Source organism: Electrophorus electricus, chromosome 5, assembly GCF_013358815.1.
Source record: "Electrophorus electricus isolate fEleEle1 chromosome 5, fEleEle1.pri, whole genome shotgun sequence".
Taxonomy (NCBI): Eukaryota; Metazoa; Chordata; class Actinopteri; order Gymnotiformes; family Gymnotidae; genus Electrophorus; species Electrophorus electricus.
In genome coordinates, this window is record NC_049539.1 from 5,817,860 (window position 1) to 5,845,716 (window position 27,857).

Sequence of the window (27,857 nt, forward strand, 5' to 3'; positions counted from 1 at the left end):
GGCAGGGCACATGATATAATTTCCTTAAGAGAAGAGACATTCTCTTCTCCAAATTGGGTTGCCTATGTGAGAATATTTTATTGTACATATAGTGGATGTACAGAACATGTTCTACATGTTGCTTGGTATAAAGACTAAGTTCCCTTCATGCCCCCTTCATTACAATAGAGCAGCATACTGACTCCAGACTACTCTTCTACCTCTCTTTTACCAGCAAGGAAATGATGGATTGTTCCCCAGCTCCCTGTCTCTGGCAGCTTAATGAGCAGTTCTACTGAGCTGAGTTCAGCGTTTTATGTACTAGATGCTCTGAACCATGACAGCATGGGGCTTCTCTCCATCTATTAAACCAGGCCTGCATGGTGAGAAACGCTGACTTATGTGCAAAGCGTTGTAATTAAATTAAATGTGGTTTTGAGCGGCGTACATGTCCGCTGCATAGATTTAACAGTGATCGGTGTCAACAGCGGTTTGTTAATTATGTTATTTTTGAAACAATAACAGGAAGTAGAAATTGCATTATATGTGCCATATATAGCTGTGATTGGTAGCTGTAGTTATAATATGCAAGTTGTAATCTGCAGTTGAAATCTACAATTTAATCTGATTCAGTTTGGCTCAGATATTATTTCATGTTTTGATGAGTGGAAGTGGCTGTGAACCAGGGCTCCTAATGGGTTGTTTTATTCCTGCAGTCATCAGAAAGTAAAGTGCAAAGAGAGCTTGGAGTGGGGAATCTGGCTACAGTGCAGAGCTGCTGACCATCCAAGCTTCATAAGTCAGCTTTCATGCCCTCTTTCACATCTATGGAGGGCAGCCCAAGTTGGCAGCCTTGAACAGACAAAATAAGAACAGTTATTTTAGCACCAAGAGAATGGCCTCTGTACATTTCAAAGCTATATTTCCTGCTACAGTGTTTTTATTTTCTGCCTTTCTGCAAAACTTGCACCTGTACAAAGCAGATTCAGAGAAACAGATCCTCAGACAGTTACAGAGTAATATGAAATAGTAGGACACGTTTATTTGATATGACCAAATGCATGCTCCGCATAATTCAAAACAACTTTTGAAAGCTTTAGTAATGTTTGAGACAAAAGTAGACAGACAAGTCATTGAGATAAGACACTAAGACAAAATACTGATTAGTATACTTAGAGTGCTTTATCATAACATTCAAGTATTACTGCAAACTTGGCATACATAGGGAGGAAAAGTATGTACCATTGTACAATTGTACAATTCCGTGCAAATATGTTGGATAATAGCAATCTGCAATAGAAGACTGATAACTTTTCTTTTCCAAATACATGACATATTAGCCTTAAAGCTGATGTAAGCTGTTTAAGAACACTTATCTTTTAAATTGTCTTTACATCCTGAAAGCTAACAATAAAATAACTACTCTGAAAAATATTGAAAAATAAAATTTCAATACAGTCCAGCTATACTGTATTGAAATTCAACAATACATCTCCTTGTGTGTGTAACATGTTTCGCATATATATATCTGATTCTGAATCTAATATTAACCAGTGAGGAAACGTCTCCACAAGGAGAATCCTCTTTGAATGCAAATAGTGGGATAGGGTGGACTCCTTTGCTAGCGAAGTCTGCTAAAGTAAGCAAGAACTTTACAATTGATCAAAGCAGCTTTAATATATAAAGTGCCACATGACAGCACCTGCTGTAAATATTTTTGCATTAAAACCAAAAAGTATAATCATCTTCAAGTTTCATATTTCTGTCTTAGCACTCATCTGAATGAACGCAGAGGGCTACATTCTTATGCCTCTCCCAGTGATGGCAGTCCTCTGGAAAGTTCCACGCTGCGTAGCTCTCCTTATGACGGCTGATAGCATGCACCACAAACCCAGGAAGATTCTTCTCCAGAGTCTCCACCACGAATTTGGCATTTCCTTTCTTGGCAGGACCATCCATCAGCTGTTGAACACTCTCCTTGGGAACAGGCTGTGGGTTACTGGAGTAGGACACCACCACGTTAGCATCATCGAACCAGTTCTGTCCTGCCACGTGCTGGAAATTTTCACCTGCTCGCCACTTCTGGTAGCTGCTTCCTGACTGGCTGACAATGCGGATGGACCACCTGAGCCAATCATATTTTCTAGCCAGGAAATGGAGCAGCTCCTTTGCTTTGTCTTGGAGGCTCCCACCCTCCTTCTCCCGGAGCAGCCTTTGGACATCCAGGCGTGCCTGCTCAGCAAATGACCGCACACACTCCTCCACTGCAGCTTTCATCTTGGTCTCCACCTCTTGGATCTTCTTACTCCACTCTGAGATCTTTTCCTGCTCTGTGTCCTCATCCTGTGTCAGAGCATAGTTGCCGAGCAAGGCAATAAGACCCAAGCAGAAAAGCTCTTTCATCCGGACGCAGAAGTCCTCCAGCACCCTCCTGTTCCTTGTCTCATATTTGTCCACTACCTCTAGCACAGAACCTCCGAAAGTGCTGTTCCCCATCAGAGCGTCATACAAGATGTGGAGGTTCTTCTCACCTCCCGTTTTTTTAAAATGGTCCAGGAACAGTCGTGTTTTGACTTCCCTGAACTGAGGCTTTGCCTCTAAGATGTCCAGATATTTCCGGAACTGGTTGCACAGGTTTTCTTCCACAGTAAAGTACTGGGAGTCCAGGCATCCCTTCTTGATCTCACGGTCAATGTCTTCCAGCTCAGATGAGAGCACTTCTAGCTTGTTCCTCACAGTGACAAACTGCTCCTTGACATAGAACACCTCCTTGCTCTGCACATTGTCCAGAGCCAGCCGCAGGACAGGAGCAGCAGCCTCACATAGGGGGAGAAGCTCCCCCACCGTGCTGGCCAGCACCTCCGCCCCTCTCTCGAACAGCTCCATCACAGCCTCGATGGCCTCCTTCTTCTGCGCCACCACTTTCTCCAGTGGACTGGGCATTGCTGTGAAGGCAACAACCAAGGAAACCCATTTAGAAACGGACATAGATTAAAAACTGCCCCATGGGAGGTGGAACACCATATAATATGAATTAAATAAAAAGCGTTTTAATGCAATTTTGTTTTAAAGATACACATATGGCATTTTTACCTACAGGTATCTTGATTAAGCTGTAATAAAAAGATATCTAAGCATATGAACAGCAATAAATGACCGTGCTAAAAAAAAATGCAGACGACGTTTAAATGCACATTAAACTTAAGATAGATCTCTAAAACGCACAGGAATCCCGTGGTCTCCCATAAATTATTGCGCACTTTTCGGCTATTCATTGTTCCCGAATGCAGTGAGATTTCTGAGCCATAAAATGTCCTGGCAATCACGTAATAAATAAATATTTTAAGAACTGTGTAATTATTGATATTTTCTACAGCAAAAATGAAGATAGGCAAAGTCACATTCAACGATTTTCGGGAAAATATGCTATTTGATCTGCCTTTCTTTACTCTGTGCCTTTAAATAGATTGTGTTTTCCTATTAAATTACCAGACAACAGAGGAGAACCAATACAGAGAATTTCAATCAAATTAAAAAGGTATTTAGAGTTGTTCGACAATTCTCTTATCCTTACTGGTAGAATTCCAGGGGCCCACACAGGACACACCTTGAAATTAAACTGCAGTAAAGCCTGTACCTCAAAGATACTTTGAATGTAGACACCTCCAAGATACAGACAGTATTGATTACCAGTAGTTAATCGTAGATTCTCCACGCCTGGTAGGACGAACAGCTGCTGTAGAGCGTTTCAGATTCACCAATATTTCCTTAAGTTTCTGTATTCAGCGCGGTGATGATGTTATATCGACTGTGGAATGAGGACTGAAGACAGAGAGAGAGAGAGAGAGAGAGAGAGAGAGAGAGAGAGAGAGAGAGAGAGAGAGAGAGAGAATTTCGCGTAGTGAGCACCATTTGTGGATACCTCTTAGTAACAGACGGATAAACCCTAATTTTGTGCGATAGCTGACGAAAACGAAATACCATACGAGGTCTTTGAAATTTCTTTAACTTCTCTGTTTAGAACTGTTTTGTGTTCTAGTAATAGCAAACACTGTGCCCAGTGCGCAACATTTAACCTCCAACTGAGAGCACATCAATTTTACCCACCGGAATCTGAATAAACGCTGTAATTTTCCTTACAAAAGGTAAGTGTTTCACAAACAATTGGTGTACATGTCAGATGGTTCACAATCTGATTTTAATATGAATTATATGGTTTTAATATTTGTGGTAAGATTGTTGGAGATGCATATTTTGAAGTCTTACCTTTTTATCTCTGTGCTATTCCGGCTCCTGGTGAGTATTGATTCGAAGAAATTGAGCCGTTGTAAAATCTCTGGTTGCCTTGTTGTGCATATCGAGGTCACGGCTCAATATTTAACCTGCGTCAGTCGTTTTTTTGTTTTTTTTCTATGATGATTTTGCCTTTGGTTATATCAAATACAGAAGAAATGTATATAAATCTAATTTAAATGCTTTTTAATGTTTCCATGTACCGAATACTAATGGATAGGGATGACCATGGTCCAAGATACACACTCAGTTATTTTATATTTTGCTATATTATTTATAGTATTCTGTATGTGTATCCATAATACATAGATGATGTATGGTGAATGATGCCTACTCATGTCAGGAATGATTGTCGATTTGGAAAATGATGGTCTTTACGCTGATAATAGCTTTCAATATAATTGCTATAGATTACCCTATTTAAATTTCGGACATACGTCTAGTATTCGTTCGTGTAACGTCAGTGTAACGTGCCAAAAAGAAAGACCAGACAACATGTCTCAAAATTCTTTATCAGAGAGAGGACTACGCGCCCCAGTGTCCACGATGCTGGATAGTCAAGAAGTACCAGGGAAGGGAAAAAGATTTGGTAAAGTAACTAATGTTTTTCCTTTGGTTTATTGAAGTAGAACTGGGTTCTCTCAAAGCAAAATAATTTTCCACATTTCCCTGAGGGAAGGCCTCAAACCTGTTTTACTTGCTTTTGGAGGAATGTTACAATGTTTTGCAGGGGCTCGGGTCTTAACTGTGGGAATTTTTGGGAAGGCGCAGATGTTTGCCCTTTTTTTCTTTCATCTCTGAATCAATACTCATTCAAATGGCGTATTTACTGCTGGGGACATTGTGTAGTTACCTCTCGTTGTTCCAGCCGATCACTTAGGCCATCGTATTTGTACTGGCTTGAAAAAAAAATCTACAAAGCCAGAACTAAAAGCAGGCACCAGCCAGAATAAGTAAACAGAGTCCACATCACCTTTAAGGATTTGCTCGCACGTGGGTTGGTTATGAGTGATGGTGATGGAAGACAAATACTATCTGCAATGGTGAAATCTTTCTTTAAGGGAGTAGAGATCGCTGTTACCTTTTACAAACTCTGCCATTATATCATCTGAATGTTTTACTAAACAAAGGAGAACTAAATGTTCATATCACACAAAGGCAGGGAGACTGGTTAAGTTGCAGGTGCGTAATGCTCTACCAGACCATACAAACATATAAGGTGTAATTGTGACGAGAGACAACTACGGAACCCTAAACAAAGAATACAGTGTTACCAAAAACATCTAAGATATAAGTGCCAGGTCCCGAGGATTGCAACAGGCGGCAAAGGCGGGGTGGGGTGGGGTGGGGGGTGCGGTTGTTAAAAAGGGGACTTTGCAGGGGCGCGTTCATTGGCACCCCAAAAACAAAACACCTGGATGATTTAGTTCGCTTAGGTAGCTGGACAGGGAAGCTTTGGCCAAATTTGGGCAGATTACTAACTAAAATACCAAGACGTTTATTCAATTATTATTAACCTTTTTATGTTTACATACGTAAACTTAATCTCTCGCGCCGAAGGGCTCGGCTTGCCCTGTCACAGAGCGTAAACTGAAAGCGTCAGGTAAAAAAGACAGGGAGCAAGAACTAGCAGAGGGGTGCTCAGAGGGGTGTTTTTAAAACTCGTTTGTAAATTTTCAAACAGACAAACAAAATGTTCTTGCCTTCATGAGTAATTTAAATTTTTACGTTTTCCATCTTTTAAAAGACCATTTAAACTCTTCGTTAGTGACGGAGCTAGGAACGCGTCCGCGCCGGCTATAGCGAGGGGTTACAGATCAAACAGGACTGCCTTAATCACTACTACAAGTGACTAGGTGCAAGGAGTCGTGCTTATATTTGCGGACGGAGCTCTAAATGCTAAATCTAATGCATTTAACCACTGTTTGCAATGCATTTAACCACTAAACGCAACCAATTCAAGGTGTTTAATAGTTTAGCCCACAGTAGAATAGAATAGAATACTTACTCAGCACAACCAACACTGATGGATTAGTACAACCTTAGTACGAACAAATTATAATAGCATATAAAATATCAGTATAGAATCACATGGTAGCCCTCACAGAAAAGCCTGTAAATATTCACATAAACAGTCAATGAACAGTACCAAAAACGTACATGACATACACAATCTACAACAAAGATCACAAGTTCAAAGTTCAAGTTCAAAAGGGGTTTATTGTCATTTCAGCTATATACAAGTACACAGCAAAACGAAACAATGCTCCTCCAGGACCATGGTGCAATACACAACAAGTGCAACAGACAACACGTGCAATAAGAGTCTAATACCAAAAAGCACTGATGAATTTGAAGAAGTCGCTTCGTAATTGTGAACATGAACATTGCTTGCCTTGCTTGATGGCAAGTGACACATCTGGGTTTTGGATGAGAATAATGAGATTCATCTAGCTGAGGAGAGCATGTGGCGTAAAACGCACATGCTGTGTGAAGGGTACACATGAATCCTATTGGCTCATATGATGGTGGGTTGGATGTGCAGTGATTCCAGTGACAGGAGGACAGTGGCAGTGATCTTTGAGGCTTGGTGCACAGTACACTGTTTGGATGTCTGTGCTACCACACCATACTGAGACAGAAGACATCAAGATGTTCTCAGTGAGTGATCTGCAGAGAAGAAGGAGGGGCTGACAGAAACAGAACAGATATTTCAGAAAGCATGTATTTAAATAAGCCATTTTGTTAATTGCTGATGTAGAAGGGGTATTGGACATAAATTAGATTAACAACAGCTATACTGAGACAATTAGACAAGCGAATAACAATACAGTCGTGGCTATTAATCTTAATATATGTTAGGCCTGTATTTCCATTCGTCACTAGTCCTAAATCTGGAAGCGGGCCAGGTGTCTCGACTGACATCTATTGGCAAAGAAATTCATAACAGACAACAAACACACACACACAGAACACACACACACACACACACACACACACACACACACACACACACACACACACATATATATATATATATATATATATATATGTGTGTGTGTGTGTATTTTTATTTTACATATGTACATACATATATATGTGTGTGTGTGTGTGTGTGTGTGTGTACATATGTACATATGTAAAATAAAAATACAGCAAGTGATGTTTAGCATCACTTATAGTATATAGTACTATGACCCATGTAAGTTGTAGAGAAGATGTAAGTCTCTTTACATTTTAGCGCTGTGGCTTATATTTGCCTCTCAGACTTAATTCGAAACAACTTACCTTTCATATAACAGTAATTCCGCGAGGAGTGGCTCGAATCACAAATTAAATTGTCTTAGCGTTTAAGAAAATTGTGCCATCTCGTGGTACAATGTAGAATGGCATGTCTCAGGCTGTCTGACGAGTACAGACTGACAGCAGTGTGCCTTTTTTTTATAGCACCTCTCAGTTTTTAACCCAACTAAGTGTATATCTTATTCCCTTGCACACGTACAAAGTCTCAGATTATATCAAAGGCAAATCTGAGTTTAGATTTCGTTTTTAACCACACTTTTCAAAAATAAACACAACGTTATGCTGATTTCAGACTTCATACAAAAAATGGAAGTTAAAAATATAAGATATCACATTTTCAAGTTTACATATATCATTTATTGATAGTGCAGCATAGTGTTTTGTATACTTGTACTCTGTCCTGGAACTCCAAACATCAGAATGTCTCATGGGACACTACTTTATCTGATTTCAAAGTGTATATTAACTGAATTTAAGTGCATATAAACATGTGATCATAATAGATGAAGTATAGATAAGTTACTGTATTGTAGGGTAAATAGTTTTTTTATATGGCCCAAAAATAGGGGAGGGAAAGTAAAGGATTCATAAGGATAAAATGAAAATGTATTTAAAAGATAGCTGAAGTATATTGGAGGCACCAAAATGGCTGCAATAAACACCCTATAAGACCACACTAGAAGCAATGAGTTCTAAGCTGATACTGAAAAACTATATTAGCTAAATATATCTATATACCTAAACAATTATTTGAGTCTGTTTCAATTGTGGAGTGTGAGCAGGCATAGGGTAAATCTGTGGCAAGAAACCATTCACAATCATTGGTAAAAGATAAGATAAGGAGATCAGAGTCCATATTATACCAAATATTGAGGAAATGGAACATAAAAAGGAGAAAAAAAAAACATTCAGTGTACTACTCTGAATGATGCATCAGGTGATTGCAGAAGAGTCCGATGCCAAAACAAAGCAGTATTCTGACTAAACATTTTATGATGTCATGAACATTTCCATAGAAAGTTGCATGTCTTCATGTTCTTCCTACGAAGACCTATAGAAGACCGTCTATGATCATTTAGTGCAAAGACCAATGCTTTTCCCTCATAGTTTCTGAGAGTATATACGTTGGTGAGGCTTAATACTATATAAATAAATTACCTGGCTCCATACCACAGCACCTAAGACAATGGCTCCTGCATGTAACAGAGCTCATATAAATAACGTGTGTCTAGTTCTGTAGTGGTGATGTTACAAGGCCGTTTTTTAGCACAGTAAGGCGTAATTGCAAAACATTCAAAGTAAAATGTGGCCAATATTTATTCATATATGGGGTTTGTGTAGAGTTTGAAGTGGTTTAGTAGCATCTTAGATTTATTTTATTGTGCCCTTTTCCAGCATTTTAAACTAATGTGAGTAATATGAATGCATGCCAATCTGTGTCTTGGTGTAGGAAAGGTGACAGCTTTAGACAGGATAGATTTAGACATCAAGCTTTAGATAGGATAGACTGGGTTTGGTTTTTGGCATAAAGGTTGCAGATATAATGGAACTGCTTATAGTGTAATCCTATCAGACTACTTCTGAATTACGGGATTTCAAAATACCAATCCAAGGCAGCCAGGTGGGCGGGAGAATGATGTATTGAAACACACCTTGAAACACAAGCGAGCCACGAGGAAAGAATCAAGGACAGAGACAAGCCCATAGCTTTGTTCTTGTGCACATAAGTGAGGTTTGAAACTCTGTGGTGTATTTGGAAGAGACTAAAATGGTGTGTGTTTTGTATGCTGACCCACTGGCATGTTTAGATTCTCTCAGTAACATTCACTGCAACCAGTGCAAAACATTTCTCAGCAATATACTAAAAGACATTCAAGGTAAACTGTGAATTTGGTAGGAATTAAATTTAACATAATATTTAACATTACCTAACATCTATTGAACATCTATTTTTGGCTGGAGACCTAACAAAAAGCCCAAATTAATCAATATGTTTGATGGCATTTCATTACCACCAAACTGATTTCAAAAACCTTTAATCCAATTTTATCATATTTGATAAGATATCCTTGTCTTCTTCATTTGAGGATGTCAAATATTTGACAGTAAAGCTGTCAAAAGGTGGATTTAGTGGGACTATCACAGTGTGTGTGCACAATCACGGGGATGCAGCTCTCACTACAGGCTATTTAGAACACAAAAATCACACAGGACTACTAAGAGGAAATATAAGGGAGAGGGGAAAACAGAAAGAGAGGACAGAGTCGACAAAAGCCCACATAAACAGAAAAATGAAAGAAAAGAGAAACAAGACCATAGAGAGCAACAGTGCATATATAGGGCAAATGGGGGAGTCCTGGAAAGAAGGGGGTCAGTGTGGAATCACTTGCAGCTCCTCAGCACCTCCTGCATCCTCTCCTGCACTTTCTCCATCTTCTCTGCCCACTCCTCACTCAGGCCCTCCTCGTCGTCGCCAATGGTGGCAGCATAGCCCATCAGGGCAATGAGGCCGATGCAGAACAGGTAGGTGAGACGGGTGCACAGGTGTTCCATCACCTGCCGATCGCCCCCTGAGTGGCTCATGTACACCTCGAGGATGGGCCTACTGAAGAGCTTGGGCTTGCCCATCACCCCCTCGTAGAGTGAGTGCAAGTTCTGGTCACCCAGGTCGTTGGCATAGCTTTCCTCGAAGTCGGCCTTCTTGCGCTCCCGGTGCTCAGGTTTTGCCTCCACGACCTCCATGAACTTGCGGAACTGGCTGCGGAGGTTCTCCTCGATGCGGCTGTATTGGCCGTCCAGTGTTTCCTTCTTGATCTGCAACAGGGCATCTTGGTTCCTCTGTGAGATCTCGTATAGACCACGGTTAACGCTGCTGAACTCGCGCTTCAGAGTCTGGATATCCTCATCGTCCACGTGGTGTAGGACGACACGGAGGAGCGAGCCTGCCACGCCAAAGATGGGGTTCACCACAGCGGCCGCTGACGAGATGGTGGCCACACACTCCAGGACCTTCACTAATCCTCTCTTTAACTTGTCCCGGTCCTCCAAGATCTCAATATCAGCCATAGTGAGTAGAAGTGTTCTTCAAAGCAATGCCAGCTTAAGAGAGGAAAGAAAGAAATACATGTGATCAATAATGTGACAAATTCAAAATTAAAATATTAATATGAATAGAGTGAGGTATGCAACTAATCATAAAATAATACTTTTGGGTACCTAACCAATCCAATCTTCCCTTTTTATTTACTACTACTATTTAATTTCCAATTACTAATTTATAGAGCCACCTTGAATTAAGTCTGTCACTCTGAGGACTTATTTACACTATATATTTATGCTAATCACATATTGCAAATGCATATTGTCATTTTATTTGGCAGTTTGGGACCTATGGGTAGTTTCTCACAAACATCTGAGTGGGCATGGTAAAAGGGAGATGCCAATATGCAAACCTTTGTAATGCCTTCATTGGTTTGTATCCTACTGAATACAAAACAGGAATGATTTGCATATCCACCTATGATAAAGTAACCTAGTAACTAGAAGAGCTGTATGTGTCTAAAGAGAGCCCTATCCTTACTTTGAGATTTTTGCAATATTTAATTGATCCAATATAAAAGGATTGATTTCTAATATTTCTAACAAAGGTCACTGAAACAAATTGTGCATCACACTTTCGAAGCAAAAAAAAAGCTAAACCTGAATATGACTTGAAAAAGGCATTTATTTTTGTGCAAACAAGTCAAATATCATGGTCCACAGTTGCAAAGAATTGTAAAATTAACCTCAACTATATAACACAAATATGCAATGATGCAGATTCCAGCTTTCCCATACATTCATCCACAATAAAATATTTTAAGTATTTTTAAATCATTCTTAATATTTTGCATACAAAAAAGAAGATTGGGGGATTTTTAAGTGCTATAGAAACAGAATGCAACTGCACAGGAAAAACCACAACCACAGGAAAAGTGGCTAAGGAAAAGATCATTCCTCATTACACATACATGTGACTGATTTTGGCTTCTTTGATTGCTTTCTTGATTACAAACCTTCAGAAAATCATATGACTATGTTTTTAACATTATTTCAGTGCATTTGGTATTAGTCACACTTGTCACACTGTTCTAGCACTTCTTGCATCTTCTTTTGAATCTCGTGGACCCTCGGGGTCCATTTCACCTGGACTTCCTCCTCATCGTCTTCGCTGATGGCAGTGTAGGCCATCAACGTCATGAGGCCCATGTGGAAAAGGTGAGCCAAGTGAGAGCACCTGGCCTCCATCATCCTCCTGTTCCTGTTGTAGTGCTCCAGGTACACCTTTAAAAGTGGCCTCCCGAACAATGAACACGTTCCCATGACACCACGATAGTACACATCCAAGCTCATGTCGCTCTTGTCCCTCTCGTAGGTCTTCTCAAAGTCCTTCATGTAGCGGCTGGTGTTGTCTGGGTCTGCCTTGACGCGCGCCACCATGGTGTTAAGGGCGCTGTACTGGTGCTTGATTAACTCCTCATACTTGCCGAATGTCTCATTGACCTCGTCGATACGGATCTGCTGTAGGGTCTGCTTGTTCTTCTGCGAGATGCTTTCCAGCTTGTCATGGAGTTGTTGGAAGTCCTTGTCCAGCTCGTTCGCCTCATCCTTCACCAGACCCTTCCGCACCACACCGATCAGGGAAGTGACAATGCCAAACACAGGGTCTATGGATGAGGCAAAGGAGGAGATCTTCTCCACGCAGCCCAGCACCTTGGCTGCGGTCTGTTTGATTTGCTCTTTGTCGGCCATGGATGCAGACGATCACCAGTGTAGTCGCTCAGCTAGTCGTCAGTCCTCTGCAGTTCTGAAAAACAGAAGTATATATATTCAATTTTTGATGCCCTGCGTTTTTCCAAATGCTTCATTATGTTCAGATGTCCTTCATGTTCCCTTCTTTGCAGTGGGCTGCTGTCCAGTTCTGAAACGGCTAAGAACAGAAAAGTGGCATGCACCTTTGAGAGACAGTCTTCTACAGAATATGCCTTGGTCTGCCATTCCTGACAGAGTTCAGACCTTGTTTTGGTCTGAAATTGCAGTAGTAAAGTTGGTTATCTACTCTTTAGCCTAAATCAAAGTTTATCAGATTTAAATCTAAACCAGCACTTCCCAGACATGGACTTCAGTAATCCCTTATCATTTGGAAGCAGGCCAGTACCATTACAACTGGTGATGAGCAATCTAAAAAAGGAAGAGGGGTTAAATTTTGTATTCACGTTGACCCCGTCCTGGAAGAATCATCAACATGCATGCAACACGAGAAACTGCCTCATTAGTTCCTCAAAAACAAATTTAGCTAATGGTCTCTACGCAGCGATTTCCTGTCAGTCATACACTGGCCACTGTTTACCTTTAGAAAAAGGACATATATACAGGTAAACAAATTCCTTAAAATACAATTATACAAAGAATTCAGTGAGAGAGGGTCTATCTAGCACTGGACATTTTTATTCTAGCTAAGCTAAACTAGCTAGGGTAGCTAAGAGGGAAAACAAACTCTGCCTATGTAGCGCTAGCAAACAGCAACATTGATATAAAAAGACTTCACACGAAGCGTAAACAGTGAACAGAAATAAATGTGGCTAAGGAGAGAAACCTTACCTGTGTTTACGGCTGTAGTTCTTTGCTTCCTAATGGTGCTGCTACTGTATTTATACAGACAGCCACCATCTCAGTCTCCGGCTGGAGAAACAATCCTTGTCTCTGTGCCATATTAGGGCAAGGGTGGGGAAGTGACTCATGACTGAGCTACGGACCCAGCGAGGGAGGGACTGCAACTCTTCCGCAGTCCTTTGTACCGCATAGAAAATGGCTGTAACTCTCGGTCGCAATTGGTTGCCCTTCGGCGCACACTTGAAATGCTGGCGTTTGCCAAACTGGTCAAAATAGAAGAGTCGGGTATAACAGGAATTGCGAATTTCCCAGAAGAAACGAATGGCATTGTGGGTTGTGAAGTAAAGTGAAACTATACATTTACAGATTTAACTGTGTGAAATATAAAAAAAATAATCCACTGTTTAAGAAACACACGGGCGAACCAACATCTGGCGCCGTGGATCTAAAACAGCGGCTGTTATGCAACTGTTCCAACTGTCGTGCAACTGCTCATTTTAAACAGCTGACAGACAAAGCTATAGTATCCCGATTCTCTCTAACTTTCCTTGACAGTCTATTACTGACAGAGGCCACTTTTGCTTGAGGGTCTAGTTTATATAATCATCATTAATCATTTTGAAACCTTAACCATAGCTGAGTCAATGAACATCGGTTGGTGTTTTTTAAGGTTACCAGTGTTGAGTAACTGAAGCCATGAAGGACAGTAGTACCATGTAATGGCACTTCTGGAGAAACTTGTTTTTAAGAGCCTTCCTCAAGGATACACTGGCAGAGAGCAGTTGAAAGACAAATGCCTCCAGTATACCTCCATGGTACAGAGGTTAATATTTAATTTAATAAAATCTGATCGTACATCATTGTGCAATTTCTGCCCGGGATCAAATAATTTTTATCTAGCTCTCCATCATGCATCATTTACAATCATTACATGGAATGCCAGTCCTCTCTGCAACATGCTTACACAGGAATACTTCTCACGTAACAGGGCTTCCTGCAACAATAGAATTAAAACGAATCACAAATCACTTTAGAGGTCAAAGTTCACAGCATGAAGTAAGCATAGCAGTAGACTACAGTAAGATTCCAGTTTCATGCAGCTGGCGCTACATTTGATAATGCAACTTTTGCTGGGTCAGAACAAGAGCATTAAAGCCTCAGTGCAATACGAATCTCTGCCTTCTGTGTGGAATCAAGTTGGTTCATCTAATCATGAAGTCACACTCAAGCAAAAATAGACAGAGGACTATCATGTAAGCCTCAGATTTCCACTAACTCATTCTGAGCTATTGTACCTGGTGATCGTGACATTTTCCTAAATTAATATTAAACTGAAACATAAACTTAAGCACATAATGATTCCGTTGCTAGATGCTGGACTCAAATCTTGGGATAACATCCATAGGTTTTCACCTAAAGGTGAAATAAGTATGAATGAATAAGAGAGATCCTTAAATGAAGTCCAGGCTCCATTATAAACTCAGGGTGACTGGTGTAGAGTTTATTTACTGGTGTAGAGTTCTGAAGAATTTGACAAAGGGCACACCAGAATGATGAACAGGTATGTAAGCTAGATACAATCAGCCTGGAGAGCTTGGTGATATGTAACTGAATTCCATGTAATGATTGTAAATGACGCATAATGGAGAGCTAGATAAAAAATTTTGGATCCCGGGCAGAAATTGCACAATGATGTACGATCAGATTTTATTAAATTAAATATTAACCTCTGTACCATGGAGGTATACTGGAGGCATTTGTCTTTCAACTGCTCTCTGCCAGTGTATCCTTGAGGAAGGCTCTTAAAAACAAGTTTCTCCAGAAGTGTCATTACATGGTACTACTGTCCTTCATGGCTTCAGTTACTCAACACTGGTAACCTTAAAAAACACCAACCGATGTTCATTGACTCAGCTATGGTTAAGGTCTCAAAATGATTAATGATGATTATATAAATTAGACCCTCGAGCAAAAGTGGCCTCTGTCAGTAATAGACTGTCAAGGAAAGCTAGAGTTTCTCCATAAGTGTCATTACATGGTACTACTGCCCTTCATGGCTTCAGTTAAAACGTAGACTTTGAGAGTGTGTGTGTTTCAAGATGCTTACTGAACATGAACTTATTTTATCAAAAGTAAATCAAGCCAGAGATCAGGCTTTTGCCTTTGTATACATCAAAATGAAACCTTCCAGAATGCCACACTGATATTACAGTTATTTTACTCAGCTGTACATTTGCCAGTTTTGAGTTTAGTGAGGGCAGGTGTTGCAGATGTTCTTTTATGCATACCTATTCCGACTCTGCTCTGAATACATGAAGCATTATATTGTATTATGTATTTTTGTTATATAGTATTGATATTCATAGTATTGCAAGGGTGCATGTGTATTTATTTTACACAAGTTACAAAACTGACTTATTTTGGGACATGACACACTTACAAGAAGAAAAAAAAGCCATGCATCTGAAACTAACAGCAGCTTTCCGAATAGTGGCTTTAATGAAGCCTGCTCAGTTGTAATAGCCATTGAGCTGTGCTTAAAGGCCTCAGAAAGCATTTGTTTACTTCTTATTAAAATGGAATCTGGTATCAGATTACTCATTCATCACATTGAAAAAACAAGTTAGAACAAGGAATGGCTGACTTTTATGAATTTATAGACTGACAGCCAGATTAAGTCTGAAGGACATGCTTTATGAGAATGTAATGATGTGTCAAGGAGTGAGATATTTGAGATGGCTGTGATCAAAAAAAACTTTTTAAAGACACATGGAAAAAGAGCTTGAGACAAAGATTCTGGCATTCCTAAACAGCTACTTTAAGCAGCGTGGCTGAAGCAAAGACATTCACTCAAACAGAGTAAACCCTCGTAGCACATCATGGGCATCTAAAAGCAACACCATCCATGGTTATGAGAGACCCATGCAGTACAGAGTTAACTGAATTGGCTATTAGCTATTCAGCATAAACCTCTTCAGAGGATTAATCAGCCTAGCATTCAAACCAGGCAGAGTGAGTGAAGTAGATTGGCTGACAGATGCCAAACTGAGGGCCCATGACAAATTTAATTCAACACAGTGTCATTTCACACCCAGTCACATACCTACTACAGGCCTGACCCATAATGTAGCTCTGCTTGTTTCTTGATTTCTATATAAGCCCTACACTGTGGGGGGCTCTGAACATAGGTAGCTAAGAGCCACTCGCTGCACATATACATAGGTATATGGTCACTGATACATAGGTCCGATGCTTTCAAAATTGCCAGGCCTGTTCCCTAAACGTACCAGAGGGGGCAGTGATTTACATTTTTACATGTATGACCAAAATCTGTCACAGGCTGAATACAAAGATAGTTTGGCTCTGAGGCCAACTTCAGCGTGCAAATTTAACCCTTTATATCCCTTATACTTTTAGACATTGAACAGCAAATTTGTACACAGTAATAAACAGATGCAATACCATACTTATACAACTTAGGTGTGAGCAATAATTCTGGAAACTCCATTTTTTTCATAAAGTTAATAATTTATCACATACTTCGTCTTACAAGTTGCTGTTACATTCTCTAGTTAACCCTTTCTTTACATCATATCTACATCAGGCTATATGTATAGGCTGATGTAACATTATTCTAGCTATAGGTAGCATTTTTCTAGCTTCCATTTGAAATATCCAAATGATTTACTGGGTTACTAGTAATGTATTTATGATTCAAACTAATGTGAATAAACTAGAACTAGAATTCCTTCATTTTTATTTACTTCATCTGCAGGCAATTCTTTGCTTTTTAGTTACAGGAATATGGTTAAAGGACATAATTCCTTTGAATAAGAATCATGACTGGTGGGTACTAAAGGGTTAATAGAGGAAATTATATTTATAAACAATAAATGAATATAGAAGGTGGAAGCAATCTCTAGAAGCCACTATTTACATCGCCTAAGCAACAAATTTAAAAACTCTTTAATAGGTAAAGGAAGTATTAGCCCCACCCACCCTTCTATTGTTGTTAAGGCATTGTTATATGATATACATAATGCTTGTCAGATCACTTCTGACAACTAAAAAGACTCAATAACAGTTCACCACAAAGGTCCTGGTGATGGGAGATACTGTAAACTAGTGTTTGTTTACCCCATAGCAAACTGTTAAACAGTTAAACTGATACTGGCTGTGACAGGGCTAGTTATGAACACAACCAACCAAGTGACCAATGAGAGCTGAGTGTGCTTCTTGATAAAAACAATTTGTTTAGGCCAGTGCAGTGTACTATTTATTAATCCTCACAAATGTGTAAAAATAAACAATTTTCATAAAATCATTTGGTGTGCTTTTTTATATTTTCAGCTGTAAACACAGAGACATGCTTCAGTATGATAGTTAACATAGCAGAAAGGTAGTTAAGTCAGGAAGTAAGCAACCGCATTCACTCCTGTGAGGAGCGGCCATCTTTAAATTTCCCTGTCACTTCACACAGAGGGAGCTAATCAGTTTAATCTGACCAGTTAAATTATACAAAAACACAGCAGAGGATATTATTTGCATAGATATGTTTAGTTTGAATGTCTCTCTTATGTCATATACTACTTTTATAACAATTTCCACTCTTCTCTTTACAGAAAGTAACCTGTCTGCTAGTCCTAGCCCTTTCCTTGGCCATCAGCCTTGAGACCAAGAAAGAACATCTGAAAAACTACTTCATGAAGCCATAAGACAACAATGCACCTTCTTTCTGTACTTGTCTAAGTATGTGAGTAGTTCAAAAGGTCTACATCCCCTTTCTAGCAGATCACAGTCAACCAGCTGCCTCCCTAGCTTAGCTATAGCTCCCCCTACCAGTTACTCCATATTTCCCTAATAATGTCCTCTCCTTCCTTTTTTCAGACCAGCAAAAACCCAATATAACACATTTTAAAAACCATCCATTTGCACACATCTGGGCCATAGTAGCTCACAACATACCCATCCATCCACTTATAGCCTAGCCATTGGGCAACATAGCCCATCTTACCTCTTCAGAGAGCTATACTTCCCCTTCCAAAGTCTCAATCTCGACTGTACTTCTTCTTCCCAGCAATCCCTGCAAAAAAGGAACTTCCATGTCAGCATTCAATGTAGGGGTGTTCATATTGGACCATACCATTTTTATACATTATGGAAGGCCCTCTTAGCTCAAAAAGGGCTTATTAGGCACCACTGATGCACAAGCTTCCACTTGCACCAGTGAAAGGGCATGCGTGCAGCCCTCCACTGAGTAACCCCCTCCTCAGCTACCCACATCCTCCCCCAGTTGCATTCAAATATTCCAGTGTCCCAACAGTCAAATAGCCTATACAAGGAGTCAGCTGTCACCCTGGAGGCAGCTGGAGATGCAGTCTCCAAAGAACCTTTGAGAAACACTGTGACACTGCCCCTGGCTCCAAAGAGCCATAATTTATTAATTAAGAGGCAATTTTGTATTTAAATTGAAATTATTCAGTAGAAATAAGCCAAATGAATCAGAAAAATAGCCACTAAAATATATGGTATTCATTGGATTTGGCAGAGATAAGTGAACCAAAGCATCTCTCTAAAGGTGCAGGTGTGTGTCCCAGAAAGTCTTATTATTACTCTAAATAAGAGCAGCAAAAAATCTTGTATATCATATATGTATATAATTGAACATGTAATTAGAGTCACAGTGCATAAGCATTCTGAAAGCATGACTGACCTGTGCCAAGTCCAATTCATTCATTTATTTGTATAATATTTTAAATGTGTTACCTAGTGTCCCAGTTTTGGTAAGACACCATGTTGTGCACTCTCCAATGCATGCTGTGCTCTTTGTAAAATAAACTTCATGCTAAAAAATCAATTTGGGCATAAACATTCCAAATACCTAATAGTGCCCATTCATTATAGTCATTATTAATAGCAATAAAGATAGTTAATTTGGTCATAATTACATCTAGCAACGGTGTACTTAAATCTAGCACAAAATCTTCTGTCTGTTCCTTGTAATGATCAGTGCAATACTTATAGTCTACTTTATGCTTTACAAGGTATCCTACTCTAATTTTCTAGCCCCATATTTTCATTTAGAAATTACAGGAATTTAGAGTTTTTAAAAGTAAATTAGTATGTGAAGATGATGACAACTCAGCAGCCTACACTATTCGGTATAATACATTATAGCACATACAATCCTCTTCCAAACCTCTTCTCAAGCACAACTTTTTTGAATCAAGTTAAGAACAGCTGAAAATTTGACAGGATTCTTCGAATCTGGCATTCCGAGGACAGAAGCCAACATCACTGGCGTTTAACGTGTCTGGACTTGATGCATCACACATACCTTTACAAAGCCCCTCGCTCTCAGCCCACTTAACAACTTAAAACACACTTAAAGCCACAAAATCAATCAGGATGGATTACACATATGCATATCTCGAGCTAAACATTAAAATAAAAAGTGAAATTAACGGAGACTGATACACGCAGTCAAGAGGAACATTAGGCTATTCATTTGCATAACTCATATAGTCTAGTTCTCTGTTTGTGTTGTCCATATGACGTCTTGCAATTGTATCCAGCCCTGAAGAACAACAAAAAACTAAGAAAAGCAAATGCATAAGGGAACAGGTGCAAGAGCCTGAATGCAAAGTGGTGCACAGATGGTGTAGCCTAACTTATTGTCCGTCACGCGTATGGGTCTCACTATAAGCGAGAGGACCAAATGACTGCATAGGCTACCAATAAAAAGGCAAAAATATTCCCATATATTCTCTCTCCGAATGGAAGGGCTCTTGTAAGTCTCTAGTAAAAAGTCCATATTTACATTCACATAACCATAGGCTTGTGCAAGATGCGCATTGAGTGCTGCGTAACGCCATTATCCATCCACTGTCATTAACAAAAGCGACGCTTCACAAATACCATTGAGTAGGCTACATGAGGTTAGTGAGTAAGAAAACATCACTAAATGTGGATTCAAAATATAATATCGAGATACAATTTGCGACCATTCTGTATATTTTGGTTTAACTGTATGAATAATAAATCCTTCACTGTTACGCGGTGTGGTCAGTAGTTTAAAGAGAATAACCTACTGATGGCTGCTTCTAATAACCGATAACCCCAAACTAAATTACACTGATTAACCCAACTAGCACTTTTTTTATTTATTTAGTTGAGCATTTGTTTCCTTCATTTATATATTATTTGCAAAGATTTGTACAATAATTTCATATTTTGAGTCTGTAAAAGATTCCTAATCTTATTTAATATATCGCACCGTTCAGCAAAACAAACGTGTGTAATTCACAAAGAAGGATTTTTCCGTTAGCAGGATAATTAAAGCCAAAGGCTAAGACCATCCAACCACCTGAGGGCAGAGGTGTAAGGAAAAGGCACGCAGCGCACGCACTGCTGGTGGGGGGGGGGGGGGGGGGGGGGGAGTGTCTGGGAAGTGAAAGAGATCCAGTTAAAACAAGGCTATTTACTGTATTTGTACACTATATAGCCAAAGTACACTGCCTGGCCAAAAAAAGGTCACCACCTGGATATAACTAAGCAAATAGGTAAGAGCCTCCCATTGGATAATTACTGCATGGGTGATTATATTTCAGATGGCAACAAGTTATTTAACCCAGTGAGCAGCTTCTCATTTGTTAAACCATGTCAGAAGACACATCCTGTGGTCATGGAAAAGATGTTAATCTGTTTCAGAAGGGTCAAATTATTGGCATGCATCAAGCAGAGAAAACATCTAAGGAGATTGCTGAAACTACTAAAATCGGCTTAAGAACTGTCCAACGCATTATTAAAAAGTGGAAGGACAGTGGGGAAACATCATCTTCAAGTATGGAATGTGGTCAGAAAAATGTTTTGAATTACTGTGATCGGCGATCACTTAAACGTGTGATGAAACAGTAGAACTTAGGGATATGTTTAATAGTGAAAGTAAGAGCATTTGCACATGCACAGTGCAAAAGGAACTCAAGGGATTGGGACTAAACAGCTGTGTAGCCTTAAGAAAACCACGTGTCAGTGAGGCTAACAGGCAAAAACGGCTTCAATTTGCTAGGGAGCATAAAGATTGGACTCTGGAGCAATGGACAAAGGTCATGTGGTCCGATGAGTCCAGATTTACCCTGTTCCATAGTGATGGGTTCATCAGGGTAAGAAGTGAGGCATCTGAAGTGATACACCCATCATGCCTAGTGCCATACAAGCCTGTGGGGGCAGTGCTATGATCTGGGGATGCTGCAGTTGGTCAGGTCTAGGTTCAACAACGTTATGTGCCCAAAGAATGAGGTCAGTTGACTACCTGAATATACTGAACGACCAGATTATTCCATCAATGGATTTTTTCTTCCTTGATGGCACAGACATATTCCAAGATGACAATGCCAGGATTCATCGGGCTCAAATTGTGAAAGAGTGGTTCAGGGAGCATAAGACATCATTTTCACACATGGATTGGCCACCACAGAGTCCAGACCTGAAGGAATATGTGAAAGTAAGAGCAAATAAGAGCACAATGCGATCTGTGACCGAATGTTTCTCAAGTTGAGGGTTCATCTTCAGTTCAGAGGAAGGTTCAACGGCCGGTCAGCGGCCGACGCTGCTACTAGCTCACTCACGCTTGCTCGCTCTCTCTCTCTCTCTCACACACACACACACACACACACACACACACACACACACACACACACAATTTCTAGGCAATTAGGCCTGAGAGCAATGTGTTAAAATCTAGAGTTGGTATATATTATTTTATGTGCACAGTCAGAATTGTGGGACAATTGTTACAGTGCCTTCGTTCTGGGCAGTGGGAGCAGAGATCCTGTATGTCCAAAACCCTTTAACTTGGTTCATGCACAGTTCTGACTTTCAGTGGAGAACTTAGTATTAGTTGGTAACATTGATCAAAGGTCACATGGATGATTGTGTAAAAATGCACCATTGATGCGGTCCTTTTCAGAAGACACATGCAGAATTTAATTTGTTGTTCCACCTTATATTTGATCATGACAGCACACAGCAGAGAAATGCATAGATTAAAAAAACACAAATGCAGAAAGATGTATATCTCATTGATCCCTTCTCAAAACACACAGGCACACCATTTTAAGACCTAATCTAAAAACAAAGAGTTGATCAGGTTAAGCACTCTAGTCTGTCATGAGATGAAATGTTCAAAAATAAAGTCCCCAAAGCCCCTTATTACAAAATCTCCATGTATCCTTGCTTTACGCTACACTGGGAGATATCCACAATAAACAATTTGGTTTCTTGTTTCTGGCAGCCAGTTTGCTGGGTCTGAATTATGGCTGCATCTCATAATCAAATAGCTGCAGTAATGCTTCATGGATCTTTCTCTCTTTTGCACTTTGGATACCACAACATAGAGAATATGATGTGAATAAGTGTTGTCACTGTTAATGATATTCAATTTAACTATTAATAGGGAGTGTTTCATTGGCACTGCTTTCATTAGTAAACATGGAAGGAAATTCACTGTAAAAAGATAATCAGTTTAAACTACTGAACTGTATGAACAATGTCACATAAAGCAAATGAATGCTTTATAACAGAAGACTGACTTGGAGAAACTGAGAAATTTCATTCACTCCTTATCTAGGAAGGTGTTCCACAAGGTTTTGGAGTGTGTGGAAATTTGTGCTCATTTAGTCAAATGAGCATTTGTAGGTCAGACACTAATGTTAGATGAGAATTTAGTTTTCCATTTCATACACAGGGCCACTGTCATGCTGGAACAAAAAATGGCCTTCGAGACTGTTGCCACAAAGTTGGATGCACATTATTGTGTAAAATATATTTGTATACTGGATTAACATTACTTTTCACTGGAACTAAGGGGCCTAGGCTAAATCCTAAAAAGGTTTTAGACCAATATCCCTCCTTCACCAAACTTTATTGTTGGTATTATGCATTCTAGTGAGTATATTTCTGGCAACTGCAAAATCCAGATTTGTCCAGACTGCCAGCTAGTGAAGTGTGATTTGTCAGTTAAAAGAACCCATTTCCACTGCTCCAGAGCACAAAGGTGGCATGCTTTACACCTCTTCAGCTGATGCTTGGCATTACACATAGTGATCTTAGGCATTTGTGGAGCTGCTTGATTTAATGAAGCCCCTGATTAAGAGCTATTGTGCTGATGTTGCTTCCAGGGGTAGTTTCAAACTTAGTAGAATGTAACGCAACAGAGGCTGGGTGAGGTTTCAGCACTCAGCGCCCCGCTCAGGGTTTGCGTGGACTACAACTGTGTGGCTGATCTGTTATTGAGCATTTATTTCAGTCATAGCACTTACAGTTTACTAGAGCAGATCTAGCAGAGCAAACATTTCATGAAATGATTTGTGGCAAAGGTGGCATCCTATGACAGTGTCAATTTAAAAGTCACTGACCTCTTCAGTACAACCTATTCTAAAATCAGTACTTGTATAAGGAGACAGTCCTAGACTTTGTACACCTGTTAACATATAAAATAAGAGTGGCTGAAACACCAGAACTCAACAATTCGAAGTGTTGTCTAAATACTTTTGGCTATACTGTATTCATGGTCAACAGATGCACATTGATACACTTTTGACCAGTAATGCCTTTAGTTACATAAATAAAAATGTTTTGAGATTATCGTCTTTGTTTTCTATATAGCAAAAAAAAAGAAATAAAATTTTACTGACGAAATCCATTTGGTCCCACATCCTGTCCAGCCTGGAACACCAGCAAAGAACTATAAAAATCTCCCACATCACTATTTTCTATCTGTTTTTGTCACATTCTATTCTTTTACAGGTGCACACGTGAGAAAAAATTTTTTGTCTTCAAGTATTACTTAACTATATTTAAGTGAAAAACATAAAGATGACAATTTGTGTAATAGCCTTGTCACCCTACACAAGAGTTTTCATATTTTCATTTGTATACTTGATAACCATAAAAATCTACATTTATCTGCATGAATAAACATTAGTACAATGAAACAATTAAGGAAATAAAAGGTAACTTTGTGCATTTTCTAGCAAGTTATTAATATCATCATTTGGTTACCAAACCTCTTCTCAAGGTTTGAATTTTAAAAAGGGCGCATTTTAAGCACAAAAAACAGACTGAAATACAATTGAAACCTACAGATGGGCAGACCAGAACCCCACCTTCAATATCAAACAGCATGGGCTAACCTTGTCAGTAATAAAAATCAAAAAGCACTCCATCAAAAGAAATGAAAAATTCACCATGTAACTGCTTTTCCTTGTGACACAAAAACATTTACTGCCTAGATTAAAAAAAGCTTAGAACACTTTTTAAGTAACATTCTGCAATACAGATACTGAAAAGGCTTTAATATGCAATTGTGTCCCACAGTAAACTGGTATTATTCAGATATTCCAGAGAAGTGTATTAAGGTGTGTATTTCATCTTTATTTCAGGCGTTGTAAAGAATGTTCATTAAATCACTACACTGGTTTGGTCTATTTTGAAACACCGAGATCTGAGGCAAATCTTACTTGCCAGGTTGGTTTAAATTACCCATTGCAAATCTAACATGAATTACAAAATAATGTTACAGAAAATGAACAAAATGTCAACATAATACTAACAGTCTTTGTACATAGGTTTAACACATGGTTAGCCCAGCGAATCCTTTTACCAGTCTTTCATTTATGTATGTCTAGATTTGGATCAAGTAATTAAAAGGTTTTTTTTTTTTAATTTTACTTAGATTGAACCACAGCATGTTTCCAGAGCACAAGATGAACAATAACAATCCAAATAATTAAGCCAAGTATGAATCCTTCTTAAAACCCAATCACAGTGTAAATGCATACTAGTTTATATATACCCACAAGTATATGAGTTAGTGCACTTACGGCCAACAGGATGCAAACAACAACTACTTGACAGTGTCTTGGTCATAAGTTGGCTGTCTGGGTGGCGTGTGGCGGAGTGAAATTGGCCTGAGCTAGTTTTCTGGCGCGGTGTCGCCTCGTGGCCTCTCTCCAGGCCTTCCTCTTCAGCTTCTTCATGGGCTCAGACAGCTCCTGAATGCTCTTACTCCTGCGACGATACCTGGATGGTAAGCAGGTTCTCAAACAGACGCATCAAAGTAGTACTGTTGCACCATGGCACACCTCTGTAAGCTACTGCTAAATGCATTCTCGGGCAGCGACAATTTCATCAGCTTTGTAAATGAAGACTAGGCATTGAAAACCTATGATATGGTTTGAAAAAATTAAATCTGCAGGAATTTCGAATATGGTGATGTAGCCTAACCACATATATATTTTTGGCCTTCGACACTGCACTGCAGACTCAAATTATATGACTACTAAGATTACATTGATTATATTTTTGTTGGTGACTATTTGTTCAGTAAAGAGCACAAGCACTTTCCAACCACCTTGTTTAATGCACCTGTGCAATTTTAGATTTCTTCGTCTAAGCATTTACAGAAATGTTTATGCTATAGCATTAAAACATCTGCACAAATTATATTTCTTTTGTTTCCTTCTTTAAAGGCAGCTCCCTTCTAACAAACAGACTGACATGAACATACAGTGAAAGTTTAAGACTTCAGTTTACCTCAAGCGGTCCTTTTCCTTCCAGGCCAAATACTTCTCTGGGTCAGCACGGATCCTTGCTCTATAGCGCCGCACTCTCTCCCTGCTTGACAACCTCTCTGTAAGCATATAATCATAAATCCACATCCATCTATACTCTCTTCAACATATAGCGTCAGACGATTCTCTAGCATACTTAGCATCGTGTTTCAGTGTTGCCATTTAGGGTACTTAGAACTATTGTGATGGGAGCCTGAACTACACAAGCACAAAGGAAAGAAATGCCTAGGAGGGAGAACCAAGGCCATAGTTAAAGTGTCTGTAAAACGCAATCTCTCAAGTGTAAAGGTAGCCTTTTCCTCACCAGACTACTTTCCATATTACCTCAACCTCCCTCAGATATTAATACATCAGTATATCACTGATATAAACCAAACCACTCTCAAATATCAGTTGCATACTTTTCTCCAGACTTGGTACAGATGCATCATCTTCCTGAACCGAGTGGTTGCTGCTGTGGCATGCCCCACATCTCTGGATAGGCACAGCAGGTTGCTGTGTTTGACCGCTGGTTGTCCAGCCCAAATATGGTATAACATGATAATCGCAGTCTGCTGGAGAGCTCTCTTCTTGTAGTTCATTTTTTATATACAATGTGTCGTCGTAGGATGGTTCTTCCTTTAAAGACCTGTTGTCTGAGGTTTGAAGGAGGGTATCATTTCCGGAGACATTTTGGGAAGTCGCTGCTTCTTCTCTGTCCACATCTGTGGTGAAATTGTTGTCAAATTCTGGCGAGAAGATTACATCAGCTGAAATCTTGTAACTATCACTGGAAGAAGTAAACTGCCGTAATGTTTGAAGCTCTTGTTCAGCTGCCTTTAATTCGAGTCTAAGTGCTGTATTCTCCTTTTCCATGTCAGCTAACTTCACCTGATACGATCGTGTTCTCTTATTGTTCATGTCGAAAAAAACCTTCAAAATCGACAAAACCGCCGTTCTGACAGCTGTCTCGATTACAGCTGCGTCGTCTTCGTTTTGTAGAAGTGAAACTATATCTTTACTTTGTGATAAATTCATTTTCAGGGTTGGTGTAACTGGCTAGCTAAGTTACCTTCTTTAAAAATCCCAAATGTTCGGTTTCAACGCTGGATCTTTAAAAACAGTTTGCCCTAAGCGCAGCAGGAGACAGACGTCTCTGAAGCATTTGCTAGACTCTCTTTATCTCTAAATGCAGGGTATAAAATACTGAACATAAATCGTCGGATTGTTTTTTTTTCAGGTGGACGCACCTCAGAGATTTGAATGGTTATCTATTTAACTTCCGTTGGCCAGAGGTTGTTGTACCGTAGGCTGGAGCATTTCCGCCACAGCGCCTTCTGGTGAAGAACTCCAGACAAGAATTTTCTTTATATAGTACAGCTAAAATAAAACACTTCCGGTTTAGGAAAAAGTGTTAAATTGTATGATATTGCTATGTTTGAATCTTGAATGGGTAGAAACGTGTTTGACAGTGTCGAGGGTTATTTGGTTAAATGTTCTTGGAATCCCCGCCATATTGTTCTATTAGCTACAGTCTTCACATTATCTCTACTAGTAGCCTGAATGTAGGGCTTTGCTCTTATTGAGCCGTTTTCCTTGAAATCATGTAAAGAGAAAGCTTGTACTGGAGTAATTTTCCTTTAGAGGGAGCCCTCTTACAGGGATAATAGCACGGAGCAGTCTCTTTTTTTGGCCGTTCAAATAGTATCCATTAGGGACACCTGATGATTGAAATGATCAGTCTTCATTTACTCGTTGTGACTTCAACGTATAATCAATCTAGGACGCTGACCAAGGTTGTTTGATAGTAACATAAAATCTTAGCCTGTCTGAAAAATTACACATTCTTTATGTTAACAATATTTTTCATGTTAAAATATGCTAAAAGATAACATTTCTTAAATATGATAATGAAATAGAATAATTTAGTTTTGCTCACAGCATGCATCATTTCCCATTAGAGTTTGTGACACTTGTGTGGTAAGTTGGTGGACCTGTTCTTCTTTATTCAATGCACTC

The 27,857-nt window shown here is 39.4% G+C and overlaps 4 protein-coding genes and 1 long non-coding RNA gene across 6 annotated transcripts; 1 reads left to right on the forward strand and 4 right to left on the reverse strand.

Annotated features, from left to right (window-relative positions):
- Nucleotides 1-996: 996 nt before the first annotated feature.
- On the reverse strand, nt 997-4,315 carry LOC113579564 (protein rapunzel-like). 2 transcript variants are annotated; one of them, XM_027013607.2, is made up of 3 exons: nt 4,246-4,315; nt 3,670-3,801; nt 997-2,924 (listed from the first exon to the last, which is right to left on the reverse strand). In XM_027013607.2, the coding sequence occupies exon 3, from the start codon at nt 2,920-2,922 to the stop codon at nt 1,747-1,749; it is 1,176 nt and encodes a 391-aa protein (XP_026869408.2). In that variant the 5' UTR covers nt 2,923-2,924; nt 3,670-3,801; nt 4,246-4,315; the 3' UTR covers nt 997-1,746. The 2 variants fall into 2 exon arrangements, with proteins under 2 accessions (XP_026869408.2, XP_026869409.2); XM_027013608.2 differs by having other exon boundaries at nt 3,617-3,801.
- On the forward strand, nt 3,874-18,235 carry LOC113579567. The gene is made up of 3 exons (XR_003410885.2): nt 3,874-4,124; nt 4,790-4,861; nt 17,850-18,235. It is a non-coding gene; the product is annotated as an uncharacterized LOC113579567 (long non-coding RNA).
- rpz (rapunzel) lies at nt 7,910-20,236 on the reverse strand. Its single transcript, XM_027013609.2, has 2 exons — nt 18,242-20,236; nt 7,910-10,674 (listed from the first exon to the last, which is right to left on the reverse strand). Exon 2 carries the CDS (start codon nt 10,639-10,641, stop codon nt 9,958-9,960), a length of 684 nt encoding a protein of 227 aa, XP_026869410.2. The 5' UTR covers nt 10,642-10,674; nt 18,242-20,236; the 3' UTR covers nt 7,910-9,957.
- On the reverse strand, nt 11,276-13,714 carry rpz2 (rapunzel 2). Its single transcript, XM_027013611.2, has 2 exons — nt 13,216-13,714; nt 11,276-12,421 (listed from the first exon to the last, which is right to left on the reverse strand). The coding sequence occupies exon 2, from the start codon at nt 12,364-12,366 to the stop codon at nt 11,683-11,685; it is 684 nt and encodes a 227-aa protein (XP_026869412.2). The 5' UTR covers nt 12,367-12,421; nt 13,216-13,714; the 3' UTR covers nt 11,276-11,682.
- A 3,275-nt stretch (nt 20,237-23,511) lies between the features above and the next one.
- Nucleotides 23,512-27,123, reverse strand: LOC113579559. The gene is made up of 3 exons (XM_035525855.1): nt 26,261-27,123; nt 25,822-25,918; nt 23,512-25,308 (listed from the first exon to the last, which is right to left on the reverse strand). Exons 1-3 carry the CDS (start codon nt 26,874-26,876, stop codon nt 25,152-25,154), a joined length of 870 nt encoding a protein of 289 aa, XP_035381748.1. The 5' UTR covers nt 26,877-27,123; the 3' UTR covers nt 23,512-25,151.
- Nucleotides 27,124-27,857: the final 734 nt, after the last annotated feature.

What these genes read in the sequence shown, in the direction of transcription:
- LOC113579559 (XM_035525855.1), bottom strand. Translation starts at nt 26,876, where the DNA reads ATGAATTTATCACAAAGTAAAGATATAGTTTCACTTCTACAAAACGAA. An exon ending in TGTACCAAGTCTGGAGAAAA is followed by an intron (nt 25,919 to 26,260) that starts GTATGCAACTGA and finishes ATATGCTTACAG; the next exon opens with AGAGGTTGTCAAGCAGGGAG. An exon ending in AAGGAAAAGGACCGCTTGAG is followed by an intron (nt 25,309 to 25,821) that starts GTAAACTGAAGT and finishes CTTACCATCCAG; the next exon opens with GTATCGTCGCAGGAGTAAGA.
- LOC113579564 (XM_027013607.2), bottom strand. Translation starts at nt 2,922, where the DNA reads ATGCCCAGTCCACTGGAGAAAGTGGTGGCGCAGAAGAAGGAGGCCATC.
- rpz2 (XM_027013611.2), bottom strand. Translation starts at nt 12,366, where the DNA reads ATGGCCGACAAAGAGCAAATCAAACAGACCGCAGCCAAGGTGCTGGGC.
- rpz (XM_027013609.2), bottom strand. Translation starts at nt 10,641, where the DNA reads ATGGCTGATATTGAGATCTTGGAGGACCGGGACAAGTTAAAGAGAGGA.